We start from the raw sequence: 17,303 nt of genomic DNA, 5'->3' as shown, positions 1-17,303 counted from the left end.
AAAAAAAACAATTAATCCTTCTGAATCCAAGTAATTTGAAAAAACTCCAAACAGCACAACATACAGCTAACAGTTTAACAGCCCAGCTTCTACTTCTACTGAGAATAATTTTCCAAAACAGATTCTATATCGTCTTCAAAAACGTAAACAAGGGGTCACATGATCATCTTGAAGGTTAAAGAAACTACATACTTGATAAAGATCATGTCTACCCAGTGTGACCCTGATGAAAACCAATCATTTTACTCTAAGAAATAAAAAATTTAAAAAATGTTAAAGTCCCATCATGACCTCGACAACAACCAATCATTTTAAAATAAAATAGAACTTGTTTATGATGGTTGCTACAAATTTTGAAACAAGGTCAGGATTTAGATGAACACCTGGTGTTTATAAAATAAGTCAAGGTCAAATTATTTTCTGAAAAAAGTATCATCTCTAGTGAACAAATTTACATTACAATACCACATAATGAAAACTATGTTATAAAAAAACACAATTTAAAAATGACAAACATTTATATTGAAACAAATATGTATTAAGTAAGATATAATTAAATCAAATATACATAACGTAGTAAAAATACGTATTCAGCTATTTATAATCAAGATTTCTTTCTTGTACTTTCTGAAAGCTCACTATAAAATGGAACTTGAAAAGATTTCTAAACTTGTTTAACACTACCCCTGTACCATGTACATGAGAGCAGATGCACGTGTCATACTGTTCATCTTAATTTCTTTGTTGCTGATAAAACATTGCCATAACTACATGTATTGACAGAGACCACAATGAAGCATAAAAGTCAATATATAAATGAATCAAATCCTTTTGTCCAATTGAATTGGTACAAGCATGTGAGTGCATCTTTTTTTAAAGAGTGATTTTGTGTCATGTAATCAATCATTTTATAGCTTCGTTACAACAGTCCATTGACAGAATTGCAAATACACATGTATAAGGTTTTATTATTTGTCTACATACTTATAGTAGCTTCTGGAATTCTTTACACTGTATCTTGGATTCTCCTTCACTGCTTTCTTTGTATTTTCACAAAAAAATGAATGGGAAAACAACTTTGACCTTATAACTCCTTTTGTGGATTCCAAAACATAGCATTGTCCCATATGTTTATGACATACATAATTGGATTTTAGAGCTAAATGTTAAAAAACATATTTGGACTTTGCTTTCTATGAATTGAATATCTTCCTGAATAGATTTGTCCAACAATTTATGAAAACAGATAATTTAATAAAGTGATACTTTCCAGACCTGGAAATGTCTAACATTATTTTTCCATTACAGGTTCATTTACTGTTTCAAACTGATTTTAGGAAAAACAATAATGAAATTATGTACATACAACAGTAAAAATATTAAGATCAATTCTGTTCTTAACACACATTGCTATTTACGTACTACTGTTTAAGTTTCGAAAACAAAAGTTTGGATGCTTTTGTCATCAAAATTGGTGGAAATCAGGCAGTGATAGTAGGAAAGGGTTAAATGGCCAAACAGCCATCAGAACCCATGCATGTGAATGTGCAAGACTTTGTATAATTGATATCAACACCAGCAATTTGATGGCTTGATGCCTACATTTCATCTTGATGATCAGTTCCAAATCTAAATTATAGCAAAATCTGCATAAAACAGATGAATGTAGCGGTGTTTAAAAAAAAAATACTTCCCAAAGTCAATATGGGGAGGTATTTGGATGCAACAAGCCACTAGAAGCTAAAAAAAACCAGAGCAGCTGAAAATAAAAGAGCTATTATAAGGAAACACAACACTAGCAAACCAAACCGATGTTCTAAAAATAGTTTCATTAAAAAAATTCTCTTGGATTATCAAGGATCCCCTCAGTTGTAAGATATAGTGTAAACCTCATCTAAAAAATGTTAGCTAGTAACACTCTGCTGAGACTCATCTTTCTGCTGATATAATATCATTGGCAGATGCACACTAGATACCACAGCCTCATCTATGAAGCCTTGACCTGGTTCTGGTACTGTCACTGATGACAAGTCAATGAATCAGGCTCTTGATTTTCATTCTGATTTATGATTCGGACATCAATACCAGCATCATACTATGATACCCTACCACCAGAAAAGATATATATAGAAGATCTAGACAGCTGACTCCACTGCACTAGTCAATTAACGCTGGCCATTTTCTGATGAATTTAAATAAAATGTAATACATGTTATATATGATCAAATGATACAAACATAATATTTTCCTTTTCTTCTTTATTTTTCCAGTTTTTATTGCATTGATAACCTTGCTATGGGTTGATATTTGTACCAATCTGCATTTACCATTGAGTCATTCAATGCATTTTGTCTTCTTGAATGAGTGGCCAAGTGGTCTAACGTGATCTCCATTACGGATCACTGCCATCTCACCTCTGTCTGCGTGGGTTCAAGTCTCAAATTCAGCCAATGTGGGTATGTGAGAAAGCTTGCCCATAGCTTCACGCGGGTCAGTGGTTCTTTCCGGGTTCTTCCTCCACCACTAATACTGGCCGCCATGTATAGCCTATCATGTGCTGAAAAATGGCGTTAAACCCTACAACAACAACAATCTTCTTGAATGATGAAATGTCAAGCTGGTTGGTTATGGACAGGACCAGAAGCATTTTTATTTTATTGGTCATATGAGGTTGCTGGATATTTTGCCAAGTTTTACATACTGGCTGGTGTTGATGCCAACTGTGCAGACAAACTCAGATTAAGCTGAAGTTTATTTCTTGAACAAAATGAATAAAAAATATATTAATATTGAAGAAAGTGTTTAGATAGCTTTGTTTTGTTCAAGATTTGTATCATCCTTTAAAATGAGTTTGGTATTCCCAGCTTCAATCACATTCCAGCCATCTGAAATGTAGGCCAACAGAACTTGAAAACGTGTCCATTTGCTTGTGTGAGAATTTGAATTTAGTAGGAAAAAGACATCAGCGTAAGTAATGTCTACCTAAAACATTATGACTTTAATTTGTGGAAAAGCGTTGATATGGACCGCCAAGTGTGTGAGATATTCCTGAAAATCTGACTTATCGTTCCAATGTTAATCGACATTGGAACACGCTACACAGCGCCGTTTCTTCGGCAGTGAGACCTCGACAACCCAAAACATAAATTTCAGGGTCGATGTCCTAATTCAAAAACAACTGGAAAATTGGTCAATATCTACATTATTAAAAAATGTGACAACACTACCATGTGCCTATAGATAAGTGAGTTTAACCCTTAACTATACATTAACAGACAAGTGAGTTTAACCCTTAACTATACCTTAACAGACAAGTGAGTTTAACCCTTAACTATACATTAACAGACAAGTGAGTTTAACCCTTAACTATACCTTAACAAACAAGCGAGTTTAACTCTTTAATATACATAAATCCATCTGCAGACCCTCTTAATTTTATTTGTAATGTGCCAATGTGAGTAACTGGCAGAAAGAAGCACTATAATTCGTTCACAATCCATCCCCAACCCCGGCTGGTAGGTTCCGCTAAATTTCTAATTAAAATATCTTTGAAAATGCATTCAAATGTACTTAAATTTATTAATGGAAATTATTAATTCACCTCCTTCTGTTTTGCATCTTGGGGATAGAGATCTGGAGGCGCAAGACGTGGTTTTTTCAGCGGCCGTTGTTCTTGACTCGCGTATGCCGCCATTTTGTCTGATATAGTACTATTAGAGTAATGAATGAAAACTGTCATCGGGAACGGAACAACAAAAACGAGCTGAGATGATAACTACGGATTATCGTAGTAAAACAACAACAATAACAAAACAAATAAAAATAATTTATCAGAAAATACACTAAAAATATAAAATCGGCAATCAGACAGGAGAGGGAAATAAAAAATATCATGAATATGTCATGAAATCAACAAGAATGAAAAATGAAAAATGATAAAATATAAAACATAAAATACAGTAAAATAGGAACAAATTAAAATAAATGATCGTGCACGTAACAAGTATATTGATATTCAATGCATTATTTTTATTTGTGTTCTCAACATAAATTAGTATTTTTAATCCCAAACTGCAGTATAAATTTTGAAAACATCCAACAATTGGACAAATACGCCATTTTCAGCACAGAATCTGAAACTGCTGAAGTATTGATTCAGCTCACTGTTTTAGCGACATGTACACGCATACACATTATGAGCTAAACTGTATTGTACTTTGAATAAATCATTGTAGTAAAATGTGTTACGAATATTAGATTTTATTATATATGATTTAATTGTTTGTAATTTTTAAAATCTTACTTTTTTCAAATTTCATTATATGTCAAAATAATGTAGGACTGTTTGCTAGGAACTTATACTTTTTTCAGAAAATAGTTTGACCTTGACTGTTCATTTTAGTAAACACCATGTGTTGACTTGGATCCTGACCTTGATTCAAAGATAGTAGTAGCCACGTAAATAAGTTCTATATTTATTTTTAAATGATTGGTTGTTGTCAAGGTCATGATGGGAGTACATGGTTTAAGATGTAAACATTTTTTTATTATAATTTTTTTGTTTCTCTGAATAAAATTATTGGTTTTCGTCAAGATCATGTTAGGCGTACATGATATAAACACGATCACGTGACCCCCGACCTCTTTTTCGATTTAGCAACTTAGGGATTTTCAAAACTGCTTTCTAGAATACGATATAACGTTTGTTTTGGAGAGTTATTCTCAGTTGGGCTCTTACAAAGCAAAGTTTGGAGTTATTTGGGCTTAAAAGGATTAACTCTTTTTTTCCTGGAGATATAGGTGTGCTCATACGAAATTCTTGAACAAAGAAAGCTCTTATAAAAATATATTCGGATTTCCAAAAACCGGAGTGATATTCATTGTTTCTACAAGGAACTGTAGACTTCAACACACTACAGGTTACAGCACACATCATCGTCTTCCAGCTTGGATTCTTCGTCGGAACTCGAACTTGAAATCACTAGAAGATTCTTTTATTAGGGCTTCTTAAGTTTTGTTTGTGGATTATTCTTGGATTATTTTTGGATTTGATTCTTAAAACCGTAAGTTCATATTTTTTCATTTTTACATAATTTTTCCAGGAAAATAAAGTATTATATTTTGCAAAGATTTTTGTTTTCACTCTTCCTTTTGTTACTGTTTATTCGAGCCTAAACTCGTAGCAAATGTAAAATTAAGATACCTCTGTTTCAAAATATTGTACCTTTTATTATCCACCCATCCATCCATCCACCCATCCATCCATCCATGCATGGATAATAAGAGGTACAATTTTTTGAAACAGATATTGACATGCATGCACACACACACACACACACACAAAAACACATACATACATACATACATACACACACATACACACATACACAAACACAAAAACACATACATACATACATACACACACACACACACACACACACACAAACACAAAAACACATACATACATACATACAAGACTCCTTTGCAAAAATTTTAACCATATATAATTTTATATTGCTGCCGCTGTTGTCGTTATAGTTGTTGGTGATATTGGTTTTAGTGATATTATTGTGATGCTACTGTGCTTGTTGAGGTCTACTGATAGTAGTAGTAGTAGTAATAGTAGTAGTAGTAGTAGCAGCAGCAGCAGTAACAGCAGGTATAGAAAGACGTACATGCTCCTAATTAAACAAAAATTTGATGACTCTCGGATGTTTTGTTAATGCGAATTGTGAACCAGCCACTGGCCAACAACTCCCTCCTTGCCATGTACCTCACCTCCAAACGGAATATTTACGCTGGACCAAGAATCTCAGATCAATTACTTATATGATGTGCATTCATGTTGTGATTCCATATACAGAGTTTGGTTTTAATACGACGAGGACAACAACAACAACAACAACAACAACAATAATAATAATAATAATACTAATAATATCGCTCTTCCAAATTTTCTAGCAAACACTGTAAATATAGCATTTAAGAACTTTCTTTGAAAATATCACATTCCCGGCCTCTCAACGTACGAGGACGTTGTCGGAGTACTTATAACTCGACAAATAATGCACGTAAAATTAGTAAACTTTAATGGATAATGGCGTCCATTTTACTCTTTTTACCGATACATTTTTCCTCTTGAAGCAGATATTACAGTGGCGATTTGCATGTAAAGATCAGTTGAAATAATAATGATAATAATAATAATAATAGCCATTCAAATCACAAAAGTAAAAATATGAACCTGTTAGCTTATATAAAGCATACAGTTACATACAGCGTTACATTCTTATTTCCGTATATATTCATGTACGCAACACACATGCGTTAGTATTGTTAAACCTGGCTTTGTGTGTTGAGAGTGCAAGTGCACTGATGTAGGCTTAATCGTAACTGCTTGTGTCAGCAACTTGATATAAACCAAAGGGGCTCGTATCGTTTGTTCATGTGATATCAACACGGGTCAATAGCTGAAGGATGATACTTGAGTAAATGGGTGTATTACTTTAAAGTACAACACGTGGAAGATATCAGTCCTATTGTCTCATTTAGTCTTGATCGATATTAAGGGCATTTAACTTTACGGAGGTGCTAAGGTCAACAACGGACGTATCAGCCATATTATTCACGATTCACCGACGTCCATATTAACAAACTCTTTCAACATGAAGATATCGTTATTAGGCGCAACGGGTCCCACCGGGTTAGAATTTGTGAACGAGGCTTTAGACAGGGGCCATGAAGTGATAGCACTTGTTCGGAATCCTGAGAAAGTCACGGTTAAGCATGAGAATCTTAAAGTAAGTTTGTTGTTGTATATGTGTCAGGAGATATTTTCATTGTTGTGGTTGTTGTTGTAGGGTTTAACGCCATTTTTCAGCACAAGATAGGTTTTACATGGCGGGAAGTATAACTGGTCGAGGAAGAACCGAGGAAAACCCTGGAAAGAACCACCGACTCACGAGAAGCTACTGGCAAGCTTTCTAACATACCCACATTGGCCGAATCTGAGACTTGAATCCACGCATCCAGAGGTGAGATGGCGGTGATTATTAACGGCGAGCGCTTTAGACCACTCGGTCACTCGGGGCCCCTGGTAGTTTTGTAGATTGACTCGTGCAAATGTCATAATTTAAGACTATGATGTAACGTTTTCACCTCACCTATTATTATCTAATAATGTAAGATATGGGTATATTTGTGAATTGAGTGTTTTGTGCTTGTGCTATTGTTGAAATTTATGTGTAGCATGTACACTTCCTATAGTTATATCACGGTAGGTAAACATCGAAATACTAAAAATCGGCTGGGAAGCCATATGAACCATGCCAGTAATCATGCCGGTAGAATATTTCCAAAATGATCTGGATGGAAACTATTTTTAATTGAATACATACATTCATTGATACATACATACATACATACATACATACATACATACATACATACATAGAGAGAGAGAGGGGCTTGCAAGCTGATCTATTTAATCACTGATGGTTAGGGGAGCCACTGACAGAAATGCAGTAGCCTACTAACGGCCGGGGTGGGACGGGTAGGGCCACTAGATGTCGTTGGGCGCCAAAACCACGGGTGTTAGAGGTCCTGGGGAGCCCAAACCCTTTGAGCCTTCATCGTCGGCCCGGGCGCCATTTGCCGTTACTTGTTCGAGGTTATCTGTAATGTCGCATGTGTCTGACCGCGTGCTTGGTTGTGTTTGGGGTTTTTTTTCGGGGGGGGGGGTCTTTAGCGTGTTACCAGACATTTCTTTGTTATCAGTATGTGTGTGTGTGTGTGTGTGTGTGTGTGTGTGTGTTTTAAGAATTTCGAACAAATATCAAGTTCCATTGAGCAATAAGATGCCTCCATTTAGATCATTCCGTTAATTTGTGTTTCATCCAAGTCGAATACAGGTATGTATTTATTTATCGATATAACATCCCCGTTCGATCTATTGGTGCTAAAGTCATTTGGAGGAGTATTACGTGTCCGATGATATGTAATCTGTAGTTTCATTGATGAAGACTTTGTCATGTCCAAAAGTAAAACTTTACTCTTGTAACAAGTTACTTTTTACATGAACGGGCACTCACTAGTGACAATACAGTGACAATATGGACTACTATGAGTTTCGATAACAAGGTGCGTCAGGGATAATAAGCGTGCATTAAATAGACCCCGTCCAGTTACACTGGACATCGCCATCGTCTGAGAGAGAGAGAGAGAGAGAGAGAGAGAATCAAAATGCCTTCTCCTTTTCTCTTCTTTGAGGTTCTGTCTGTATACAAGAGAGTAGTGAAGTGGGCCACCCTAGCGACAATGGGAATTAGCATTACAGAACCCCTTGGGCCACTCTAGCGACAAGGGAAATTTAACATGGAGAAAAACCCTGGGCCACTCTAGCGACAAGGGGAATTTAACATGGAGAAAACCCCTGGGCCACTTTAATGACAATGGGAAATTAACATGGGAATATATTTTGGGCCTGTTGAGCGACAAGGGAAATTTAACATGGGAGATAAAAAGCAATTCTAGGGACAAGGGCAATTTAACATGGGAATAGAGTTTGGGCCTGTCTAGGGACTAGGGGAAATGGAACAGGGTCGGGACCTATTTTAATATGGTCCCGACCTGATGGGAGTAGTGAAGGGGGGCACTTTACGGACAATGGGAATTAGCATTAAAAACACCCCTGGGTCACTTTACGGACAATGGAAATTTAACATGGAGAAAAATCGTGGGTCACTTTACGGACAAGGGGAATTTAACATGGCGATAAATCGTGGGTCACTTTACGGACAAGGGGAATTTAACATGGGGAATAGAGTTTGGGCTTGTTTAGGGACAAGGGGAATTTAACATGGGATTTTTTTTTTAAAAAAATTTTTTTAAAAAAGGGGTAGGCAATTCAAAGACTATCTCTTTTCGAGAAATATGGCTGGCCCTGAAAAGGGCCTTTGGTTTATGTTAATATGCCCTTAACATAAAGGGCATTTGTGACATCTTCTTTTCCTCAAACTTCGTCTTACAGCAGGGCCATACATCAGAGTCCTCTTGAGGCAACCTTGTCTCTCTATATAGACTCTTCTTATCCACAGGCTGCTGTTGGTCCTGTGGACAACGGTCCACTTGGATCGGACATACATGAGCATGTCCGTCCTGAACATCATTGTTGACACAAGGGTTGAAGATTCAACGTCGGTCCACATGTTGAGGCTCCGAGAATAGGTGAATCAATGCATTGAACGGCGCTTATTTATAGGGATAGGAAGGATTGAAACGGATTGAGTTCATTCACCAATCCGAACACGCGTTACAGAATTCAGTCAGCCCGCATCCAATCCGAAGAGAGCAGTCTGTGACGTCACGTAGTCTATTTAGATTCGCTAGCGCTTGTGTGCAGTCAATCTATGCGACAGTGATTCAACATGACGGAAACTCAGAAAACGATCCATTGGGGTGCACCAGCAGGGGAGACTGCCCAAGGGAACTCGGACTTACTTTCAGAAGAGGTGAATTGGGATTTTGTGGATTTTCTCTCCTCGCAAGAATTTGTTCCGGAACCTTCGTTACCTTCTTCATTACCGCAAGTGGAAAATTTTAGACAGAGACAAAAAGAAGAATTGGAGAAATTTATACAACGACAAAAGGAAGCGGAACAGGCTTTTCTCCTACAGCAACAGCAACAAGAAGAAGAGGTAAGAAAAAAACAACAGCAGCAACAGCAAGAAGAAGCAGCAGCAAAGAAACAAGAGGGTGAAAATCAAACGGTCACGGTACTGTTGGACATTTTAGCGGAGTTAAGAAGTCTGAAACAAATGTATCAGACTTCTTTATTACGACCGAAGAGAATACGACCTTCCCGAGCTAAACACGTTAACCCTGTGACTAAGCCTACCGTACCACCCTTAGTGATTTCAACCCAATCATCATCAACATTACGCAGTCCAGAAGTAGGCCTTGGCCGTGGCAAAGGCATAAGGCAGTTAAAGTTGATTGCTTAAACTCACCCTTTCACCATAAAGAAAAAAGGCCCTTTTCAGGGCCACCCACATTTCTCGAAAAGAAATACAATTTCAATTTGCCAATAACTCAAAAATAAACCCCACCCATGTTACCCTTATAGTACGTGTCTGTGTATGAGTGCGTGAGTGTACGTTCTTATTTTAAAATCATAACTCAAAGACACTTACCTTATATCATTCATTTATTCTTTTCTCTATTGTTACAATCCAATTCACAATTCACAACAGAACACTTTAATTGAAAGTTCATTGACTTCTTCTTTTCTCCATGTTTAGTCTCTCTGTTTTTTGAATTTCTTCACCGTCACACGCTTTTCCTCTTCTTCTTCCTCCTCGCTTTCTTCCCTTCTTCTTTTTTTCTCCTGTTTCTTTTTCTTCACCTGTCTTCTTTCTTCCTCAGAAGAATCCCTCTCTTCCTCTGAAGAATCCCTCTCTTCTTCTGAAGAATTCCTCTTTTCTTCTGACTCCTCTTGTTTCTTTTTTGGGCAATCTGGAGACCAATGTCCTTTTTCTTTACAATAATAACAGGTATCTTGACTTTTGTCTTTTTTAGCCCCTGTTTTTGTTCTTTTTTGACGGTCTGGACACTCTGAAGACCAATGCCCTTTCTTCTGACAGATATAGCAAGTATCTTGACTTTTATCTCTAAAGGAAGGAGAGTAGTCCGTAGGCTGGTCTGAAGAGAATTTTCTAATGACCCCTCGCAAAGCTCTGACGAAACGTTCCATCTGGTTAGTCTCTTCCATCGTTGTGCTCGGCTTGAGAGTGAAATGAATAGTGAAAGGACAAGACACATACCCTTTTATATACGCTGGTCTGCTATGACTATAAAGTAGCTCATGGTGTTTGAACTTGAGTCATTTGACTTTTTGCTTTCAAGATGAAACGATCCCATTCATTCGAGAAGAAAGAAGAAGAAAGTAAGAGGCAGAAACGTGATCTATCGCCTCGTACCAGGGCTGAAATCTTGGCACAAATTCATGCTAGTGATTTTGAAGAGGACATGAGTGAACCAGAATCCCAACCCTCTAAACCAAGTTCACCACCCTTAGTTAACCCTGAAAAGTACTATTCCATTCGAGAGACGGAAAAGCGCTCCTCTAGAAAATTTAGAACCACGGCTTACAAATACACGGTGAAGTTTAAAGATTTCAAGGCTGAAGTGCCGTTAGAGAAAGCAGAAGTGTTCATCACCGAGGTGTGGGATTCTTTGCTCACTGCACTCAAGCGACAATGTCAACCCAAAGAAGACGATCGCTTGAGACTTTCCATACAACACGACGGTTTGAAATCCCCTGTTTGGATCGAGTTTAGCACCCCTGCAGAATTGACTGCTTCCAAAGTCATGGACAAGATTCAACACGTACAACAATCTAATGATCAGTTTGACATCACCGATGGTAAAGCCACACTGGACATGACCCACGTCTCTCCTCCTCAAGGGACAGGACGCAAAAAGATGTTATTGGTGGACGACCTTCGCAACACCAAAAAGAGTCTCGTCCGAATTAACAACCCTCATGACCAGATGTGTTTAGCCCGTGCCATCGTGGTGGGACGAACCTATGCCAACAAGAACGACACGGTAGAATGGAAAAGAACCTGGGACACTATTCAACGTTCCGACCGAGCCAAACAACGAAATGAAGCAGAACTCCTGTTACAACAAGCCGGACTGTCCAAAGACACACCCTGTGGCATTCCTGAGATGCAAAAATTGCAAGATGCCCTAGCTCCACGATACACCTTGAAAGTGCACCCTCAAGAAGTGCGCGGACCTCTGTTGTTTCGAGGCCAAGATTTTAAGGATGGAAAATACATTCACCTTTATCATCACGATGACCATTTCGATACCATTACCAGTATCACTGGATTCCTGAGATATGTTTATTATTGTGAGAAATGTGACCATGGTTATAATAATCGAGAGCAACACAAGCATTGTGGATCGAAATGCACAGGATGTTTGGCCTCTTCACCCTGTTTGAGCGAAGAACCAGTGCCTTGTTCCACTTGTCTGCGCACGTTTGTCAGCCCTACCTGTTACCAACAACATCTGAAAACGCAAGGTTCACAGAAGAAATGCGCTTGTCAACTGCTGAGATTGTGCTCTACGTGTGAACAAGTCATACGTACCAATAATACCAAGGCACACGTATGTTCAGGAAAGAAAAAATGTCACATTTGTCACCACATCGTGGACTTGGAACACCAATGTTACGTGCAAAGATACCAACCCCCACCAGAGAAAGAGGACGGTCACAAGAAGAAAGGCAATTTCATCTTTTTCGACTTCGAATGCATGCAAGAGACCGGCATTCACATTCCTAATTTCTGCGTGGCTCATCGAGCGTGCGAGAAGTGCATTCAAGAACCTATCTTCAGTCATTGCCCTCACTGCAGCAAGATTCCCGGAGGGCGTGAAAAAATCTTTCGGGGACCCAACACGTTAGCCGATTTTGCCCAATGGGTCTTAGACCCCGTCGACAAGACGTGGAGCCAAGAGGACATCGAACGTTACGGAGATTGTCATCGTCATGCCACGGTGATGGCTCACAATTTCTCCGGATACGATGGACAGTTTCTTTTGAGGTACTATACGGAACAAGGCACCGAGCGTCCTAAAGTGACTTTGAACGGAGCCAAAATCATTTTCATGCAAGTGGGACAAGTACAGTTTAAAGATTCGATGAGCTATTTGTCCATGCCTTTGAGTCGAATGCCTAAAACGTTTGGAATGACAGAAATGGCTAAAGGGTACTTTCCACACTTTTTCAATACGGAAGCCAATCAACACGCCGTTCTACCCCATTTACCTGAGGCTCACTATTACGACCCCGACAACATGCGTACCGAACAACGAGAAGCTTTCTACGCTTGGTACCAGGCTCACGCCTCGGACCCTTTCGACTTTCAGGAAGAAATGCTAAAGTATTGTCGTTCCGACGTGGACATTTTACGGCGTTGCTGTGGAAAATTTCGAGAACTGTTCATGGAACACGGAGGGGTCGATCCTTTGAAAGAAGCTTGCACCATTGCCAAAGCGTGTTCCTTAGTGTATCGACAACGATTCATGCCTGAAAAGACCGTGGCTGTCATCAGTCCTCAAACGACCTACTTTGTCAAACGTCAATACTCGGTCAAAGCCCTACGCTGGTTACATTACTTGTGCGACAAAGAAGACAAGTGGATTCAGCATGCCCGCAACGGAGGAGGCGAAAAGACCATCGGAACGTATTCGGTCGATGGCTGGGACTTAGAAAACCCCAAGATCGTGTACGAGTTTAACGGTTGCTTATTTCACGGATGTCCCGTCTGTTACCCTGACCGTGGCACTAAAAATCAGTTTTTGCAACGAACCATGGAAGACTTGTACCAGGACACTTGTCAGCGACGCCTAAAGTTAGAACAGCAAGGATACCAAGTGGTGGAAATGTGGGAACACGAGTACGATCACCGTATGAAAACCGATCCCGAGTTTAAACGCCTCGTGGAAAGTTACCAGTTCATGGACCCGCTGAACCCGAGGGATAGTTTGTACGGAGGAAGGACCAATGCCACCTGTTTGCTGTACCAAGCCGACGAAGAGAAAGGAGAAGAAATCAAATACTTGGACGTGTGTTCGCTGTATCCCTACGTGTGCAAATATTGTCGCTTTCCTGTAGGGCACCCGCAATTGCTGACGGAACACATCGACCTGAAAAACATTCGACAATACGAAGGCTTGATCAAGTGCAAAGTTTTGCCTCCCACGAACCTATACCATCCCGTCTTACCTCACCATTGTCAAGGCAAACTGATGTTTCCCTTGTGCCGTACTTGTGCCGAAACGTGCAACCAAGACCAACCTTGCCATCACAGCCAGGAAGAACGAGCCTTGACGGGAACTTGGGTCAGCGTAGAATTGTTCAAAGCTCTGGACATGGGATACCAACTGTTAGAAGTGTACGAAATTTGCCACTTTCCCAAGACACAACAGTACTGCAAGGGTGACCCCACGCAGAAAGGCATTTTCGCAGACTACGTGGATGCCTTTTTGAAACTGAAGCAAGAAGCCAGCGGCTATCCTTCCTGGTGTCACACTCCCGAAGACCAAATACAATTCAAAGAGAAATACTACGAACAAGAAGGCATCACTTTAGACCACATCGAGAAAAACGAAGGCAGGCGATCGTTTGCCAAAGTGATGTTAAATTGCTTGTGGGGTAAAATGGCACAACGACCGTGTTTACCCAAGACGGAATATTTGACAGAACCTTCCCGCTACTTCCAGATGATTCACGACAAAACCAAATACATGAAACACGTGGACGTCGTTCGAGAGAATTTGATCTTGGTCAATTACGAAGAAGATCTGGACTTTGTACAAGACGACCCTTTTGGAAATGTCATCATTGCGGCTTACGTGACAGCCCATGCTCGCTTAAAATTGTACGAAGCTTTAGAACTGTTAGAAGAACGCGTCTTGTACTTTGACACGGACAGTTGCATTTACATCCATCACCCGATTCAACATCACCCTGACATCGAAGGAGACCGTTTAGGAGCCTGGACAGACGAGCATCCCGACGACAAGATTCTAAGTTTTGTCAGTGGCGGTCCTAAAAATTACGGCTACGAATACCGGGACAAACAAGGAGAAGTGCACACGACGTGCAAAGTGAAAGGACTGACTCTGAATTATCGTACCAGTCGAGTGGTCAACTTTGGGGTATTGAAAGAAGCCTTGCAATCGGGAGAGGATGGAAACTTTAAAGTGACCACCTACCAACCGAACAAGATTGTACGTTTACCCACTCACCACATCGTCAGTCGACCTTTGGAAAAAGTTTATCAAATCGTGTACCAGAAGCGAGTTCGACTTCCCAATCATTTCACCTTACCGTATTAACACGTTGGTATAAAACATTGGTTGTAAGAGGATAGCCACCCACCAGAAAGATGACTTCGCCACAGCAAGAATCGAGTGAGAAACCCGATGAGAACTCCAAGTTCAAACCCTACCATTTTCCAGTCTTCTTACCTGACTATTGTGATTGTGCTCATCGATTGGACACGTTTCAGAAATGGCCTACGGATAGGGAAGGATTACCTTCTTCGCATGTTTTAGCTAGAACAGGATTTGTCTACTTGGGACCTGAGTCAGGATTGGGATACGAGGTACAGTGTTTCGCTTGTGGATTGAAGTTACGAATGGATCTATGTATCTATAAAGATTCAGCTATTCTGGAACATACTCGATGGTCTCCGCACTGCCCTTACCTTTCTATGGCCTTTCCACCCATCACACTACGGTACAATGTTGACGGTACCTTAGAGACGGTACCTTCCAGAACAAGACATAAAAAACGTAAAAAAGGAAAGATGTACAAGCTGGAGACTGCATTGCGACTAGTATAAAAAGGGTGCTATGGTCAAGATCGATAGTTCATTGTGACTACCAAGACCGAGCGAACAAGATGAATACTTTGAAAAAGACATCGTTCCAGTTTGGGGATTGTAAAAAAGTTGTATCTTCCTCTAGTGTGACTAATACTGGATGGATAAGACCCATGCATTGCGACGGAAAATGTCCGGAAGGAAACTGCGATTGTCCATGTGGTTACCATTGTAATTGCGTAACGGAGTTTGCAGACGAGTGCGATTGTGAGCCTTGCGATGGGACCGATGCTGTACGTTGTGACCTGAGCGATGCCGTAAAGCATCATGGGAACTTTGTTCTCACTACCCCTGTCATGGAAAGTGATGCTGTGCGTGTCAAACCTGAGGGATGCGAAAGCGATGCCGCTCGTCCTCTTGGACATTTTACTGGGTTTCGTTTTAAAGGGGAATGTTCACCTTCACGTTTACCTCCCTACGGATGTCATCCAGCCCTGAGCAAACTCCTGCCCATGTCACTCAACCCTCATCGAAACGAACCTGTGAAAAACGAATATTCGTTTCCTGTGCGTTTGTCGGAATACTGCGACTTTGAAAATCGTCTTCAATCGTTCAAAGGAAAATGGCCAAAGTATCTGGGAGGACCGACCCCCGAAGAATTAGCCAGAGCCGGATTTTTCTACTTGGGCGAAGGAGATAAAGTCAAGTGCTTCAGTTGCGGTGTGTCACTTCACCACTGGGAACCGCAAGATTCGGCCTACGTTGAACATGCTCGATGGTCACCGAATTGTCATTACTTACCTTTAGTGGGACCGAGACATTGAAGTAACTTTTTACCATAATCATCTGTTCATGGATACTTTACAAGAGAACATTCGTGCTTTGCCTGTGGAGTTGAGAGAACGCATTTATCGAGAGCTGGTCAAAATACAAGTGAAACGTAAAGAACAATTGCATCCGTTACGTCACCGGTTTTTGAACCATTGGTACCTGAAGGCTATACAAGGACTGATTCAATTGAAAGTGTTCCATTGGACAGACATTGATCAACGATCCTCTAGTTTTAAAAAGGATTGGTTTGGTATGGACGATTGTAGTTACATCATTGTAAACGTACTGCATCGAATTCCAGAGGAAGAGTTAACGAATTACCAACATCTTGAACACAATGTCAACTTGGTGAAAGAGGAAACTTCTGAACGAATTGTAATGTGTAGATTAGTGACTCAACGATTTAAATTCGACACTGAAGTGAAACCATGTTTGTGCAAAGAGTACATTTCTTGTGTCAGACCAAAGAGGATTTAGTATGAACTATTCATGGATACTTTACAAGAGAACATTCGTGCTTTGCCTGTGGAGTTGAGAGAACGCATTTACCGAGAGTTGGTCAAAATACAAGTGAAACGTAAAGAACAATTGCATCCGATACGTCACCAGATCTTTAACCACTGGTACCTGAATGGTATAAGAGAACTGATTCGTCAGAAATTCTTTCAATGGTCAGACCTTGTTCAAAACTTTGAGGTCGCTAATGATCGACATGTTCATGATTATGGTTACTTCGAGATTCACCTACAGCAATACATTGAGGAAGACAAGTTAAAGGATTACCAACATATTTTACGTGGAATCTACTTAGAGGAAGAGGAAACACCTAAACGAACTCTGACGTTTCGGTTACAGTATGCAAGATTTAGATTCCCTACTGGAGAACGAAGATCTCTGGCTAGAAAGTACGTCTATTGCATCCGAAAAAAAGAGAATATAAAAACAGGCTGCCATGCCACGGTTTATGTCACATGTCATCCAACAGATTCCGTGGAAGGAACTCAATGACCATATTCAAACCGTGGATCATTACCATCAATTATTACAAGAACTGTATCCATTCAATTTTGG

General features: G+C 39.8%; 2 protein-coding genes across 5 annotated transcripts in view; one reads left to right on the top strand and one right to left on the bottom strand.

Moving 5' to 3' along the window:
* The window catches only part of LOC149774406 (mediator of RNA polymerase II transcription subunit 12-like protein), a 93,386-nt gene extending 89,692 nt beyond the window's left edge, over positions 1-3,694 (bottom strand). For all 3 annotated transcript variants that reach the window (XM_089945337.1, XM_089945339.1, XM_089945338.1), the window contains exon 1: positions 3,602-3,694. In XM_089945337.1, coding sequence (XP_089801463.1) covers positions 3,602-3,694 — 93 coding nt within the window. The remainder of the gene's footprint in view (positions 1-3,601) is intronic.
* A 2,664-nt stretch (positions 3,695-6,358) lies between these two features.
* The window catches only part of LOC149774405 (flavin reductase (NADPH)-like), a 62,197-nt gene continuing 51,252 nt past the window's right edge, over positions 6,359-17,303 (top strand). Inside the window, exon 1 of one of the 2 annotated variants that reach the window (XR_016416869.1) lies at positions 6,359-6,800. Coding sequence is in view for 1 of the 2 variants with exons in the window: in XM_089945321.1 (XP_089801447.1) it covers positions 6,666-6,800 (135 nt within the window). In the remaining variant the exon portion in view is untranslated. The remainder of the gene's footprint in view (positions 6,801-17,303) is intronic. The other variant, XM_089945321.1, reaches the window with a different exon arrangement.

This window comes from Sinohyriopsis cumingii, unplaced genomic scaffold (genome assembly GCF_028554795.1).
Source record: "Sinohyriopsis cumingii isolate HCF-2022 unplaced genomic scaffold, ASM2855479v2 utg000233l, whole genome shotgun sequence".
In the NCBI taxonomy this organism is placed as follows: Eukaryota; Metazoa; Mollusca; class Bivalvia; order Unionida; family Unionidae; genus Sinohyriopsis; species Sinohyriopsis cumingii.
This window is presented reverse-complemented; position numbering and strand designations above follow the sequence as displayed.